General features: G+C 43.9%; 1 protein-coding gene across 2 annotated transcripts in view; it reads left to right on the top strand.

Moving 5' to 3' along the window:
- The window catches only part of LOC127005553 (AT-rich interactive domain-containing protein 3A-like), a 246,837-nt gene that overhangs the window by 31,606 nt on the left and 200,014 nt on the right, over window positions 1-15,217 (top strand). For both annotated transcript variants that reach the window (XM_050874495.1, XM_050874488.1), the window contains exon 3: window positions 2,547-2,879. In XM_050874495.1, the coding sequence (XP_050730452.1) occupies window positions 2,547-2,879 (333 nt within the window). The remainder of the gene's footprint in view (window positions 1-2,546; window positions 2,880-15,217) is intronic.

The raw sequence follows: 15,217 nt of genomic DNA, 5'->3' as shown, positions 1-15,217 counted from the left end.
TCACAGCGGGTCTTCTCCTCAAGCAATAGTCACCTGATCTGTAGTGCGCGTTTATCTGATAGGAACTGCGCGTTTATTCAATATTACGACGCATTTGTCCACTGGCGCTCTCCCGCTCGGCCCTCTAGCGGCGAAGAGCGGCGGGTGTGAGGGATTTTTATTTACACCCACTAACTTCTCCACCTCTTCCCTCCTCCTCCTCCTCCTCCTTCTCCTCCCCTTCCTCTTGCTCCTCCTCCTCGTCCATTATAGGTACAACTCGTCAATATCGCCCATGATTTAGTAGCTATTGTGGGAGGCAAATGAATACTGAATGTGACTGTACCCGTGTGATTGATCTTTTGAGAGAGAGAGAGAGAGAGAGAGAGAGAGAGAGAGAGAGAGAGAGAGAGAGAGAGAGAGAGAGAGAGAGAGAGAGAGAGAGAGAGAGAGAGAGAGAGAGAGAGAGAGCACCCGTTGTTTGAAAAAAATAGAAAAAAAAGAAAAATTCAATTAGAAAAATATTGAATAGTCAGAAGAAAAATATGACAAAAATAGTTTTAGAGATTAAAAACGTAAATAAGCATAAAAAGATCAAGATAACGTCCCTAGTTTTTACTTAATATCTTTAGTTCTAGAAATGTTAAGATAACGGTTTTAATTTTCGAATGATACAGTCAGACATCTTGAATAACTTTTCAGATTTTTGGAATGAATGGAATATTATTTAGTTTTAGAAAGAGTAAGCTAACGTCACGAGTTTTTGAAAGACTGGGATAATATCATATGATTTAGAAATAGTAAAAGAACGTCTTCAGTTTAAAAAAGATAATAAGATAGTGAGTCGCTCATTTATCGTGCGTTCATCCGTCTGTGTCTAGTATATTGCGTATTTTAAGTGTATTCTATGGAACTTTAAGTAGGTACGTATTTCAAATTTTATAGAAACTGCAATCAATTAACTCTCTATATCCATCTATCTATCAACCTATTTATTACGTATTTTAAGTGTATTCTATGGAACTATAAGTAGGTACGTATTTCAAATTTTATAGAAACTGCAATCAATAAACTATCTATATCTATCCATCTATCAACCTATTTATCTATTTATCTGTCAATCTCCTCCCGAAATTGACCTCTCTTTCGGCCACCTCATGATTTTTTTTTTTTGAGGGGGGGGGAGCAGCGAGTAGCGGGCTTTTTCTTTATTATTGTTTCCTTTTTTTGTGCCCTTGAGCTGTCTCCTTTGTTGTGAAAAAAAAAAAAAAAAAAGGTGTCTGTGGCTGGCTGGGTGGCGATCGCTGGCAACTCGCAGCGCCGAACACGTCTCGTCTAGCGGTCACCGGCAAACTCGGGTTCCTCGCTTATACGCCCCGCTACGTCCCGCCACGCCACCCCACGAGACGACACGGCGCCTAATGACAGTGCACGGTGACGATACAAGTGCACCGTCATGGGGGCGCGCATGACGGGAATGTGCGAGGGGGAGGGAGGAAGGGAGAGCGCCCGAGCGAGTGGATGGAAATAATGATAATAATAAACTGATGCGAACGGATGAGCTGCGAGCTGTTTATTTATTTCGAGAGGACGAGGATGGACGGTGTGGCTAGGAGGAGCATGGCGTGTTTTGTGGTGGGGGGGAGGAGAGGGAGGGGGGTGGTATGTGTCTGTGTGTGTGTGTGTGTGTGTGTGTGTGTGTGTGTGTGTGTGTGTGTGTGTTGAGTGTTTGCTTGGTCCGGCTTTATTTGTCTGTGTCTGTCTGTCTGTTTGGCTGTCTGGTTGTCTGTCTGTTTGGATGAGTGAAATGTTTTTTTTTTTTTCTTTGTCCGTGTGCGTCTGTTTGTTTGCCTGTTTGTTTGTCTGTCTGTTCTTTTTTTACTATTTCAAGTCGTATATTCTTGGTTATACGAGAGAGAGAGAGAGAGAGAGAGAGAGAGAGAGAGAGAGAGAGAGAGAGAGAGAGAGAGACAGGCATACATAAATATGAACTGCAATAGTTAAAGTATTTCCACGTGAAACTGGCCGTTGTGGTAGTGGTGCTGGCGTCCCCGCCCCGCACCTTCCCGCATTCTCAACACCTTTCGCTTCGTCTCATATGTCAGCTATTTACTACCTTTAAATGAATTTAATTAAATAATTGGATAATCCAATAAGGTCATATAGTGTTAAGATTGTTTCGTTTTTAGGATGATAAGAAAGATTTTGTATAAATACCACAACACTTGACATCGTTGGAATACAACGTTTCCAAAACACAGAAATGCAAAACAATAACAAAAGTAAATAAAGCAACCTAACCTCTCCTATACAAAAGATAGCATAACGGTATTAAATAAGAAACACTGCTTCCTAGCGGCAAAAAAAAACTTTTTTTAAATGTGCTCAGATTGATCAAACGGCTACTCAGCTGTTTTTCGTCATAGTATCGCCTTGTAACTGTGGGTCACGGCCGGGTGGCAGTTTTGAATGCGTTAATCAACAACACGCAGTAATATATGTATACGTGTGCTGCGTAGTGGTGGTGGTGGTGCTGTACTAATACTGTAATGCTTTTCTCTTCCCAGGAGGAGGGCGTGGAGGGCGAGGAGGACTCGCGCGACCTGGTGCTGCGGGCCGAGGCGCTGCACCGCCAACGGGAGTCGCTCTTGTCGTCGCCTCAGGCGCTGATGAACGCCATGCGGGGCGGCGCGCCGCCCTCGCTGGTGCCGCCCGCCGCCCACCCCCACCTGCCCTTCATCCCCAGCACGGTGGGGCTGCCGCCCACCTCGCAGATGCCGCCCACGCCGGGCTCGGCGGGCTCCCGCGACTCCTCGGGCAACGGCGCCCGCACGCCCTCACACACGCCCGAGCCCCACCAGAGTCAGCAGTCCTGGAGCTTCGAGGAGCAGTTCAAACAGGTCAGTGTGTGCGTGTTTCTTAATGCCCCAATTTAGTGTGCATCACTCTTTTCTTCCATCACGGAGCTTCAAGTGAAGTCCAAACACGTCCGGACGACCGTGGCGTGTCGTCATCGTTGTTTCTTGAGTGTATGGACTTCCTCTGTCTGTTTTGAGGTTCACGGAGCATATCGAAGAGTGTCTTGATGTCTGACTTATTAGTGTGACGCGTGTTGATGCCACTCTCTCGTCTTCTGTCTCTCCCACTCTGTCCTTAAAATTTGAATGGCGTTTCAAATTTTACATTCTTTTGTGTTGTGTCCTCAGAGCTGTGATGTGAGCTGTTATAGCTTCTATAGCATGGCTCTGTCTGGCTCCCACTCTGTTACAATTAGTTGAAATAGTTTCGTCTCCAGGCTGACGCCTTGATTTATTTACTTGTGTATCATTATGCTTTGAGAAGCAATGAAGAAAAATCTCTTATTAATTTTGTCATTCGACTAAGATTTCGTATCATGTCTTAGCTATCCAGTATTGTTGTCCTCTATTACCTTTCTGTGTGGAGCGACGCAGCGCTGAGTGGGAAAGTCTGGGTGACAGCGGCGCTGAGTGAACCAGTGCCAAGGGCTTGTCGCGGATAGACGGGGACGAGGATATCCTGACAGGGGCGGGGAGGGGGGGAGCAGCTCTGGCAGGGGCGGGGTTGGGTGTCTGGCAGGGGTCACGGGGCAGGAGACAAGGGTGTATGGTTAATACTGAGCCACCCGACCCCTCCCTCGCCTCCCCCGGTGTTAGTAAACAAACCCGGCCCCGCGCAGTCCCCAGGGGCGAGTCCTCTCCCCCCTGTGTGTCTGGCAGCGGTTCTTTTCTCTGTTTACAAACACTACAAAAGACATTACATCAGGACGCATCGTATCGGCGCCGCCCCGCTACCCTCCGCCTTTGTGTATAAACAGGAACAATCGTTACGTTATATTGCTCTCCCTAAAGTAACGTTCTGTGTATGTTTGGTCTTCGTTGTTTGCCGTTTACAAACATTACACAAAGACATTACACAGGGATATATTTTTGTCCCCTTGTGCGCGCTCTTGTTTCTTCCTTTGAGGCGGCGGCGGCTGTGTGCTCGTCGTCTTGAGACACCGAACATTTGAGGGCCGATTCTTAAACCTTTTGGCGCCCAAGCACATATTTGACAAGGCTTTCGTGTGAGTTTTGGGCATTTCCAGGGGTAACTAGTTTAATGACCCTGGTGGTAGTTTGACCCTTCCTCTGTACCATGGACTTAAAAAAAAACATGCATCAAAACCCGATTGATCTCCTCTTTGGCCTTTGGAAATAGGTGATGTGAGAGGTGGAAGCGTCTAAAAATACCTAACCTAACCTAACCTAACCTAAGGCCCGTATGCTCAGACGCTCTTGGCTGTCACAACCACTATTTCCAAAGGCCAGAAAGGAGATGAGTCGGGTTCTCATGAGGGATTTTCACATTCATGGTGGAGAAGCCTCGTTAAACTACCACTACGCTCATAAAACTACCCATGAAAGTACCTCCTCATAACAACCTATACGAAAGCCTTATCAAATATGGGTGTGTTAGCCCCGAACTGTTTTGAGAATATGGAGTTAGCGTCTTATATATTGCTTGAATCATGACATTTTTAAGCATAATGCAATGAGAGAGAGAGAGAGAGAGAGAGAGAGAGAGAGAGAGAGAGAGAGAGAGAGAGGAGGTAATCTCAGAATATATACGAGAATGTAAGGTTGCAGAAGAACAAAGCTCCTCCTCCTCCTCCTCCTTAAAGATGAGCGCCATAAGACCAACCGTGTTTTCTTTCCTTATCTTAAAAAAGCCTCAGTTTTATGCAGTTATTTTATATTATTATCATTATTATTATTATTATTATTATTATTATTATTATTATTATTATTATTATTATTATTATTATTATTATTATTATTATTATTATTATTATCATCTCCTCATCCTGATCACTTAGAGAGAGAGAGAGAGAGAGAGAGAGAGAGAGAGAGAGAGAGAGAGAGAGAGAGAGAGAGAGAGAGAGAGAGAGAGAGAGAAATAATGACAAAAATAAGGAATAAATAAAATTACTTCTTCCAACTCTTCTTTTTCGTTTTCAGTCTCACCATTATTTCTTCCCTCCTCCTCCTCCTCCTCCTCCTCCTCCTCCTCCTCCTCCCGCACCATCAAGATATTCCCCGCGACTATTAAGTTCTGCGCCATATTTACAAGTCTGAGTGAGGCGCATAATTATTGGTGTTATATTTTCCCTGCGCCATTACCATCGAGAAGGAGGAGGAGGAGGAGGAGGAGAAAGAGTAACCGATGACGAAGTAGAATTGAGATAAATCGAAAGTAATATGAATTGTCTGAAGGTATAGCGAAGAAGTAAAAGAAAAAGAAAAGTAGAGGAAGAACGTGGAGGAAAATGTAGAAGGAGAAGAAGAAGAAGAAGAAGAAGAAGAAGAAGAAGAAGAAGGAGGAAAAGAAGAAGAAAAAGAAAGATGAACAATGCCCTAAAATAACCAATCTTGATATTTATTTTTTTTCATCTTCTTTTTTCCATCTTAATCTCACTGAACTCTAAAGATATGAAAAGAGAAGGAAAAAAAAATGAAGATATAAAACCAGGACGGAGTGAGGTCCATTCATATATCAAAACAGTGCATAAGGACCCAGAAAACACGGCTCCATCAATATTTTCAAGTAAACATAAGAAATAGTTATGAATACCCGCTATCTTTAACGAACCATCAATATTACCCAATCGAAGTAAAAAAAAAACATAAAAAAAAACATCCATCAGTCAGAGAGTTCAATGACAATTTAAATATTAAAACAAGAAAGAACAAAACTCCCCAAAGGAATCATTATATTTAACCACACGTCAGAAGTAAAAAAAAAAAAAAAAAAAAAAGCGAAACGAAGAAAAGAGGAAAAAAGAAAGAGTTCACCTGCATGCAATTCGTATAAATTATCGCGGAACAACTTGGCGGGGCCTCTGCAGCTGTCCGCGTTCTTTAATCATCCTCCGTTATTCCCTCACTCATCACTCTTGCACTCATCGGTACACATCCAGAAGACAAACTAACGTCCGCTGCAAGAATATGAAAGACGGGGGAGTCGTGGGACCAGCGGACGAAGAACTCGGAGCCCGCGCGCAATCCTTAATCATCCTCTGTCATTCCCTCACTCAATCACTCTTGCGCTCATCGGTACACATCCAGAAGACGAACTAACGCCCTCTGCAAGAATGTGAAGGACGGGGGAGTCGGGAGCGGACGAAGTACTCAGATCCCAGCGTGCCAACTTCAATCATCCTTGTCATTATTCTTCACTCAATCACTCTTGCGCTCATCGGGACACACCCAGAAGACGAACTAACGCCCTCTGCAAGAATATGGACAGGGGACGGTCGGGGGCAGTAGACGGGAGCAATAGACGGGAGAAGCAACTCGGAACCTCAGGACCCAGAACCCAGCGCGCCAAGCCATCCTCAACCAGCCAATCAGAACGCCGTACACAAAGAACCCTCAACTACAGCAGCTTCGCGGAGGACCAATAGGGGCGCGCGGTGGTGGAGCGGCGCGTCGTGACTGGCTGGTTGGCATGTAGCGGGTCGGTCTGCGTCTGTCTGTCTCGCCTGATGGACACGGCGAAGATACGTTAATCATTGTTATTAGCCTCGACCCCGGCCCTTCATCCGCCGGGCCGACAACACATCATGGCCGTGGATTACAGGCGCCTGCTGCCATTATCTGCGGACTCCATCTCAAAAACAGGGGAATATTAGATTGGCTCTCCGTTTGGTCCCCGGGCGGAGGAGGAGTTGGAGGAGGAGGAAAGGAAGGGGAAGAGGTGGAAGAAGACGAGGAGGAGGAGGAGGAGGAGGAGGGGTTAAAAGTAGGAAGGAAGAATAGAATGGCGATGATGGTGACGAGGAGGAAGAGGAAAGGAGGAGGAGGAAAGAAAGAACGAAAGAAAAAAAGAAAGTGTGAAAAAGAGGAAGATGAAATAACGCCTTTACGCATATAATAACACACACACACACACACACACACACACACACACACACACACACACACACACACACACACATCCCTACATACACATCCCCCCCAACACACGCACATCCCCCCCCTCCACACACATCCCCCTGCCCCCCCTCTCCCCCTGCCCCCTTCCCCCCACTCATGAAGGTTCTCGCCAATCATGAGGTCGGTGTTATTTTGTCTCTGAACGTTGATGGCGGAGGGGCATGCGACGAGGGGGACGACTCCTGACGGCTGTGGTGTTGGGAATTACAGTGTTCTGGCTTTAAGGTAAGACAAGATTGCAAGACGAAGAAAAAGAAGACTAAGATGATGATGGTGATGAATGACAAGAGTAATAAATGAACGTTAAAAGAGGAAGGAAGGATAGAAATTGACATAAATACAGGTGAGACTTCAGAAAGGAGAGAAAAATTATTAGAACTACCGGAACAGCAAGAGGATAAAAGACCGTCCCTCCGCGAAATTGCAAGAAGACGCCCGAAGATGAATGTCAATCAATAGTAAATGAACGTTGAAAGGAGGAAGGTAGGATGAGTAGCGACAGAAACATGGAACTTCAGAAAGGAGAGAAAAAATAATTATAATAACCGGAACAATAAGAAAATAAAAGACTGTCTCGCCGCGAAATTTCAAGAAGACAAAGACGCCGAAGAAGATGAAAGACAAGAGGGAATGGACGTAAAATCGACACAAATACAAATGAGAATTCAGAAAGGAGAGGAAAAGAATTATAATTAACGGAACAATAAGGAAATAAAAGACCGGATACGGAGGGATATAAAGAACAGGGGAAGAATAGAAAGGAGGAGAAAGAAGGGCAAGAATTAGAATGAAGTGAAGGAGGAGACGGAGGGAATGAAAGAAGGAGGAAGAGCAGAAATACTTGTGAAATGAAATGAAGGAGACGGAAGGAAAAGGAAGAAAAGAAGTAGGATGGGAAGGAGGAACAAGACTAAGGTGGAGGAAAATAAGTGAAGCAAAAGAAGAAAAGAAGCAGAAGTAGGAGAAAGAAGAGCAGGAATAAAAGATAGATGAAGGAAGAAGTAGAAGGAAAAGGATAGCGAAAAGGGGGAGGCAGATGAAAAAGAGAAGGAGTAGGGGGAGTCGGAGTACCAGGAGGAGAAGGAGGATGAGGGCGAGGACGAACAGGAAGGGCAGGCATAAAGGGGAGGGGCTACTCTGAGTTACATCGCCTCATTTCGCATCGTTCCAAGCCGTCACGGAGGCACGGAATGGCTGGTAATCGCATGGGCCGTCGGTCTGGTCAGGGGCTCAGGGCTCCCACTACTACGACTACTGCTGCCCTGACTACGCTGGGTCTGGAGGGCTGGGGAGATGGCTGGATAAAGGGCTAGATAGAAGGCTGGGCTTGATGGTCTTGCTGGCTGAGTGTTTGGGTGACTGACTTGGTGGATGGATGGATACCTGGGTGGATGACTGACCTGGTGGCTGAGTGACTGGCTGACTGGTTGGGTTAGTGGTAGATGGTGGATGGGTAGATAGGTAGATGGCTTAATTATATATGGTTGGCTGACTGACTGATTGGTTGACTAATTGAGAAACCAACTGACTGACTGTTTGACTGATTGACTGGGTGGAAGGATAACTGGATAGGTGGATTGGTGGATGGTTTTAACGGTGAATGGTTTGCTGACTGACTAACTGACTGACTGGCTGACTGACTGGCTGACTGGGTGTAGGGCTAACTCTATATGTAGATGGGTATATGGCTTTAAAACGATGTATGATTGTTTGACTGACTGACTGACTGACTGACTGACTGTATGTAGCTCTGACTGACGGGATTACTGAATGCCTGACTGCTTGGTTGCCTGACCTTTTCAATAGCTGACGGGCTGACCATTTTAACTTTGATTGACTTGCTGGTTGACTATCTTTGCTGGATGGATAGATGAGTGAGTGTCTGTCTGTCTATCTGTCTGTCTGTGCTGGGTGGCTTTCTCCAGGTAATTACACGATGCATTACCTGTACTGCCGACAAATTACATGGTACTCTCTCGCAGCGCCGCGCAGTTCCTCTCTAGAAACGAACTTACGAACATACCTTCTTTTACCTTTATCTACCTAAATACCTACCTACCTACCTACCTGCCTTCCTTCCTTCACCTGTCCTGTCCTGCCTTTCCTACTCTTCTTCCTTCATCCTGCCCTTCTTCATCATCATCATTGTCATTATTATCTTTTTATCATTTTTTTTTTTTTTGTTCTCGTTGTTTTATCCGTTTCTCCTTATATTTTCTTACCTTCCATTTTTACTGTTTTCTTTTCTCTCCCATAATTGCTATTCTTCTGTTTTTTTTTTTGTTTTTTTTCAACTCCAACACCACTATCAGCATCACCATCACCACTATCATCACCATCACCACACACCACCATCATCACCACCATCACTGCATCCTTCCACGAACTCCTCCTCCTCCTCCTCCTCCTCCTCCTCCACTCATCATGCATTCAAATTGACGTGGATTTGGCTGGAATGCATTTTGACCTTATATTCTCTCTCTCTCTCTCTCTCTCTCTCTCTCTCTCTCTCTCTCTCTCTCTCTCTCTCTCTCTCTCTCTCTCTCTCTCTCTCTCTCACACACACACACACACAAACACGCACTCGGCTCATGATATGCAAATTAACTTATACAATGGGTGTCTGTCTGTCTGTCTGTCTGTTTGTCTGTCTGTCTGGTGGTGGTGTTGATGGTGATGGTTGTGGTGATAGTGGTGGTGGTGGTGGTGATATAAAGGTGACTGGAAATACAATAACAGTAAAAAGGAAAGGAAAGAAGAAAGAAAGAAAGGAGGAAGAAAAGAGAGGGAAAGGAAAGGAGGAAGAAAAGAGAGGGAAAGTAAAGAAAAAAAAAGTATACGTAAGCAGAGCGAAAAAAAGAAAAGAAGGAAGAGAGAAATTATAAAGAAAAGGTCAGGAAGGAAGGAAGGAAAGAAAGGAGGAAAATTGAAAGGTCAGAACGAGATGGATTTATGAGTATAGAAATATCGGCACGGCGGGGAAGGAGGCAAAGGAAGGGAAGGAGGGAGGGAGGTCGAGAGACAAAAATATAAAAACATTGATGAAAACGGAAGAAGCAAAATGAAGAAAAGAAAGAAGGAAGGAGAGATTATAAGAACACTGGTGAAGAATTAAAGGATTGAGTAAAAGGAAGAAAAAGAAGGGAAGAGAGAGATGGCAATAGCAAAACATATGAACATAGGCAATGATGCGAAGGGAAAGGAAGAAGAGAATTAAAAGAGAGAGAAAGGAGAGGAGTAAAAGAAAGATTGAGTAAAAGAAAGAGAAGGAAGGAAAGAGAGAGATGGAAATAACAAAACAAAAGAACAGAGGTAATGATGCGAAGGTAAAGGAAGGAGAGAAGGAGAGAGAGGTGAAGGAAGCAAGATAAGGACGTAACATCAGAAGAAGCGAAGGAGTGAGAGGAAGAGAAGGAAGGAAAAAGATGGAGATACATAAGAACGTAAAATAAAAACATAGGTAAGGAGACAGAGAGACAAAGCACAGAACAGAACAACACTAGCGAAGAACCGAAGGAAAAAGAGAGGAAGAAAGGGAAGCAGAGGGATGGAAGTAAGAACATAAGGAAGGAAGTGAAAAAGGAAAAGGGAAGGAAGGAAAATGAGAAAGAGGGACAAGGAACACAACACAAGGACAATAACGAATAAGGGAAGAAGGAAAAAAAAGAGGAAAGAAGAAGAAGAGAGAGAGAGAGAGAGAGAGAGAGAGAGAGAGAGAGAGAGAGAGAGAACCTAACCTAACCTAGCCTATCACCAGCATCCTCAACGAAAAAAAATAAGAAAAATAAGAAAGAAAGAAGGAATGAGAGGAATAAATGAAGAGGAAAGAAAGAAGGAATGAGAGGAAGAGATGAAGAGGAAAAGGAGGAAGGAAAGGAAGAACAGGTGGGGTGAAGTGCAAATTAATTCAACGATAGATTCTAATGAGTTGTAACCCCACCCCCATCTCTCTCTCTCTCTCTCTCTCTCTCTTTGTAGGTAGGTAGGTCATTTTTTTTCTAGTCACATGAGGTGTTAGAGAAGTAGGAAGAGGAGGAGGAGGAGGAGGAAGAGGAGGAGGAGGAGGAGGAGGAAGAGGAGGAGAAGGAGGAGGAGGATCATTAGTTTCAATTCCATCGCTACCATCCTACCTCCTCCTCCTTCTCCTCCTCCTCCTCTTCCCCCTCCTCCTCCTCCTCCTCCTCCTGCATCACCACTCATCGCTATTCTCCTCCCAGCTGCTTCCATTGCCATTATCTCCTCCTCCTCTTCCTCCTCCTCCTCCTCCTCCTCCTCCTTCTTCTTCTTCTTGTCACTTTTTATTTATCTTTTTTTTCTTTGTGTTTAAGGTTATTGTCTTTTCTTTGTTTTCTTTTATTAAACTTTTCCAAAAAAAGTTCGCTCTCTGTCAACCACTAAAACAACAACAACAACAACAACAACAACAACAACAATTATCAGTAAACCAACAAATTAACAAACATCATCATCATCAACAACAACAATAACAATAACCAAACAGTCCTCATTAAAAAAAAAATTCACTGCCAGCGTCACCATCACCATCATCACCATCACCACCATCACCACATCTATAATTTCCAACACCACCATCACTTCTACCATCATCATACCCCCCTCCTACCCACCATCATCACCGCTGGACATGTTTTCCAAGTTTGTATGCAAAAATTGCTGTAAATTACGGACCTTCGTGTTGAGTTCGAGGCTTTATTGGCATGTGAAGGGAGGAGGGAGGGAGGGAAGGAAGGAGGGTAGAGAAGAGAGGAAGGAGGAGTGAGGAGGGAGAGAGGAAGGAACGAAGGGATGAGAGGGAGAGTTTAAAGGAGAGAAGAGGGAGGAAGGAAGGAAGAGTAAAAAGAGAGAGAGAAGAAAAAATGAGAAGAAAGGAAAGAGGAATGACTTGCAAGGAAAGGGACGAGTTGGTGAATATCCGTACACTCTTGCATTGGTTGGAGGGATGAAGCAGAACGGAGGGGAAAAGAAAGTTACTGTTTCCGCTCCTGCCGAAACTGGTGTCATGGAAGCGATAGGGAATATGATATGGTATTCTTTACTCTCTTGGTATTAGAATTATCTTTACCGTATATAAAGTAAAATCATGTTAACCTCATTGAAACTGGAATCGTCTTTACCTTATAGAAATTGAATTAGTGTTTACCTTTCTTTTGTCTTGCAAGAGGGGAGTACCCGGACACCTCTCCTCCCGAAATTGACCTATCTTTCGGACACTCCTCTGAACGCTTTTTTATAGGAGCAGTGAGTAGCGGGCTTTTTTTCATTATTGTTTCCTTTTTTTGCCCTTGAGCTGTTTCCCTTGCTGTAAAAAAAAATGTTTATAGAAACTTACCCCGGGGCGATGTATGTCCCGGGGGAGGGGGAGGCGGTGGGCGGGGGAAAGTGTGTGACCTGTGACGACGGGTGGGGGGCGGGGGCATTGTTTACTGTTGCCGGGGTCACAAATGAGTAAGTTTCCCCTTCTTAACAACCACCCCAGCGAAGAAAACGGGAAGTCGATGATGATACTGCCTCGCTTCCTTCCTTCCTTCCTCCCTTCCTTCCTGTTTTCTTTTTTTTTCCTTCATTTTAACTTTCTTTATTTTTTTCTACCTTCTTTTTTTCCTTTCGTATTTTTCTTCCATTTCTCTTTTCCTCTTTCCTTCCTTTTTGTCCTTCCTTCGCCTGTTCTCTCCTTCCTTCCTTCTCTCCTTTTCTTTCTTCTTTCCATCTTCTCTTCCTTTTCTTTCCTTCTCCTTTCCTTCCTTTCTTTTTTCTTTCCTTCCTTCATTTTCTCCTTTTCTTTCTTCTTTCCATCTTCTCTTCCATTTCTTTCCTTCTCCTTTCCTTCCTTTCTTTTTTCTTTCCTTCCTTCCTTTCCTTCATTCCATCCTTCCTTAGTTTTGTTCTTTTAGTGAGTCGTTCATTATTTTTTCTTTCCTCATTTCTTTTTTTATTCTTTATTATTCTCTTTCTTTCTTCCTTCCTTTTTCCATCATTCCTTCCTTAGTTCCGTTTTTATCAGTTCTTCGCTTATACTCTCTCTCCCTATCTCTTTCTTTTCTTCTATTGTTTTCTATTTCTATTTACGTATTTTTTCTCTATTTTTCTCTCAACGATCTTTTTTTCTTTTTCTTTCTTTCTCTTGTTCGTTTATATATTCGTTACGTCATTTAATTTCCTCCTGACTCTGTTTCTTCACATTTCATAATACCATTCTCTCTCTCTCTCTCTCTCTCTCTCTCTCTCTCTCTCTCTCTCTCTCTCTCTCTCTCTCTCTCTCTCTCTCTCTCTCTCTCTCTCTCTCTCTCTCTCTCTCTCTCTCTCTCTCTCTCTCTCTCTCTCTCTCTCTCTCTCTCTCTCTCTCTCTCTCTCTCTCTCTCTCTCTCTCTCTCTCTCTCTCTCTCACACACACACACACACACACACACACACACACACACACACACACACACACACACACAACACATGAAGGATGATGAAGAGCGGTTAAGAAATAAAGAAGGAAGGAAGGAAAGAAAGGAGGGAAGGAAGGAAAGGAAGGAAGGAAGGAAGGAAAGAAGGAAGAATGGAGATAAACAAGGGAGAAGTACACAAGTAAGAAAAACAAAGAGGAAACACGAAATAGTAGATGAAGAAAAGGAGGTGAATGAGGGAGAGAAGAAAAAAAAAAAAGAAGAAGAATGAAATACAGAAAAAGGGAAGGTTTAAGTAGAGGAGAAAGGATAGGAGGAGGCAAGGCAAGGAAGAAGAGAGGAAGTGAAGGGGAGGAAAGAGGGGGGGAGGGAAGGATTCGTGACCAACTTGGAAGGGGGAAGGGGGAGGGGAGGGAGGGGAGGGAGGGGGGAGGAAGAATATTTCACAACAGGGGTCAGAGAGAAGACAGGTAAGGAGCTTCTGTTTACCTTTATCTCTCTCTCTCTCTCTCTCTCTCTCTCTCTCTCTCTCTCTCTCTCTCTCTCTCTCTCTCTCTCTCTCTCTCTCTCTCTCTCTCTCTCTCTCTCTCTCTCTCTCTCTCTCTCTCTCTCTCTCTCTCTCTCTCTCTCTCTCTCTCTCTCTCTCTCGTTTAATTTTATAGTTTAGTTTTACCGTAAGTGACGTGGGAATTTCTTTTGACCTCCTCCTCCTCTTCCTTTCCTTCTCCTCCTCCTTCTCATTCTTTCCTTCCTTTATTTCTCTTTTCATCCACCTGTAAGATTCCTTTTCCTCTATCTTTCCTTCCTTTCTCCCTTCCTCCTTCCTTCCTTCATTTCTCTTTCCTGTTCTTCGTAAACGTTCAATTCCCTTCCCTTCTTTCCCTTCCTTTCTTCCCTTTTTTTCTTACTTTCCTTCGTTTCTCTTTTCTGTTCTTCGTAAACGTTCAATGCTCTTCCCTTGTTACCATTCCTTTCTTCCTTCTTTCCTTCATTCATTTTTTTTCTTCTCAGTCACTCCTAAGCTTCCTGTCTTCTTTCCTCTCCTTCCCTTTTTCCTTTCTGCTCATTCCTTCCTTTCTCCTTTCCCTCATCTCTTCTCTCGTCCCTTTCTACCTTTCCTCCTCATTCTTCAGTGCCGTAAAAAAACACAGACACACCTTTTTTTTACCTGTATCCTAATTATTGACTTCTGCCCGTACCACTTCGTCAGGTCATATCATAAACAGGTTGCTTCGTTTATTCCTTCATTCCTCTACCTCTCTATTTATCTTCTAATCTAACTTCTATCTCCCTATATTTACCTTCCTTTCTTCCTTATTCACTTACTTCCTTGCTTTCTCTTTTCCTTTTTTTCCTTCTTCCCTGCCTTCCTTTCTTCCTTCCTTTCTCTACATCTACCTACCTACCTACCTTCTATCTCGTTCCTTCTTTACTTCCTTTCTACCTAAAACTTACCTATCTGTGTGTCTACCCAACTACCTATTAACCTACCATCCCCTCTCCCTAATCCTACCTTATCGCCCACCTTTCACTCCCACGGTCCCTTACCTTACCTTACCCTACCTGCGTGCCTTCTTAAGCATGTCATTTTCCAGCTGTTCAGTAGCCTGGTTAGCTCCATATATCATCGTCATCACTGCCATTATCGCTATTATTATTATCGTTTCTGACTCGCTCGCTCGCTCACTCACCTTCCTCCTCTTCCTCATTCCTGTCTAGTCCCTTCCTTCCTCTCCTTGCTTCCTGTTAGGCTGGTTGTAGTTGTTGTTGTTACTGATTTTTCTTGGGTTGGTTATTATGGATTTTCTTGCTGCTATTGTGTATGTGTTG

This window comes from Eriocheir sinensis, chromosome 3 (assembly GCF_024679095.1).
Source record: "Eriocheir sinensis breed Jianghai 21 chromosome 3, ASM2467909v1, whole genome shotgun sequence".
NCBI lineage: Eukaryota > Metazoa > Arthropoda > Malacostraca > Decapoda > Varunidae > Eriocheir > Eriocheir sinensis.
Note: the sequence above shows the minus strand (reverse complement) of the source record. Positions and strands in the feature narration are given on the sequence as shown.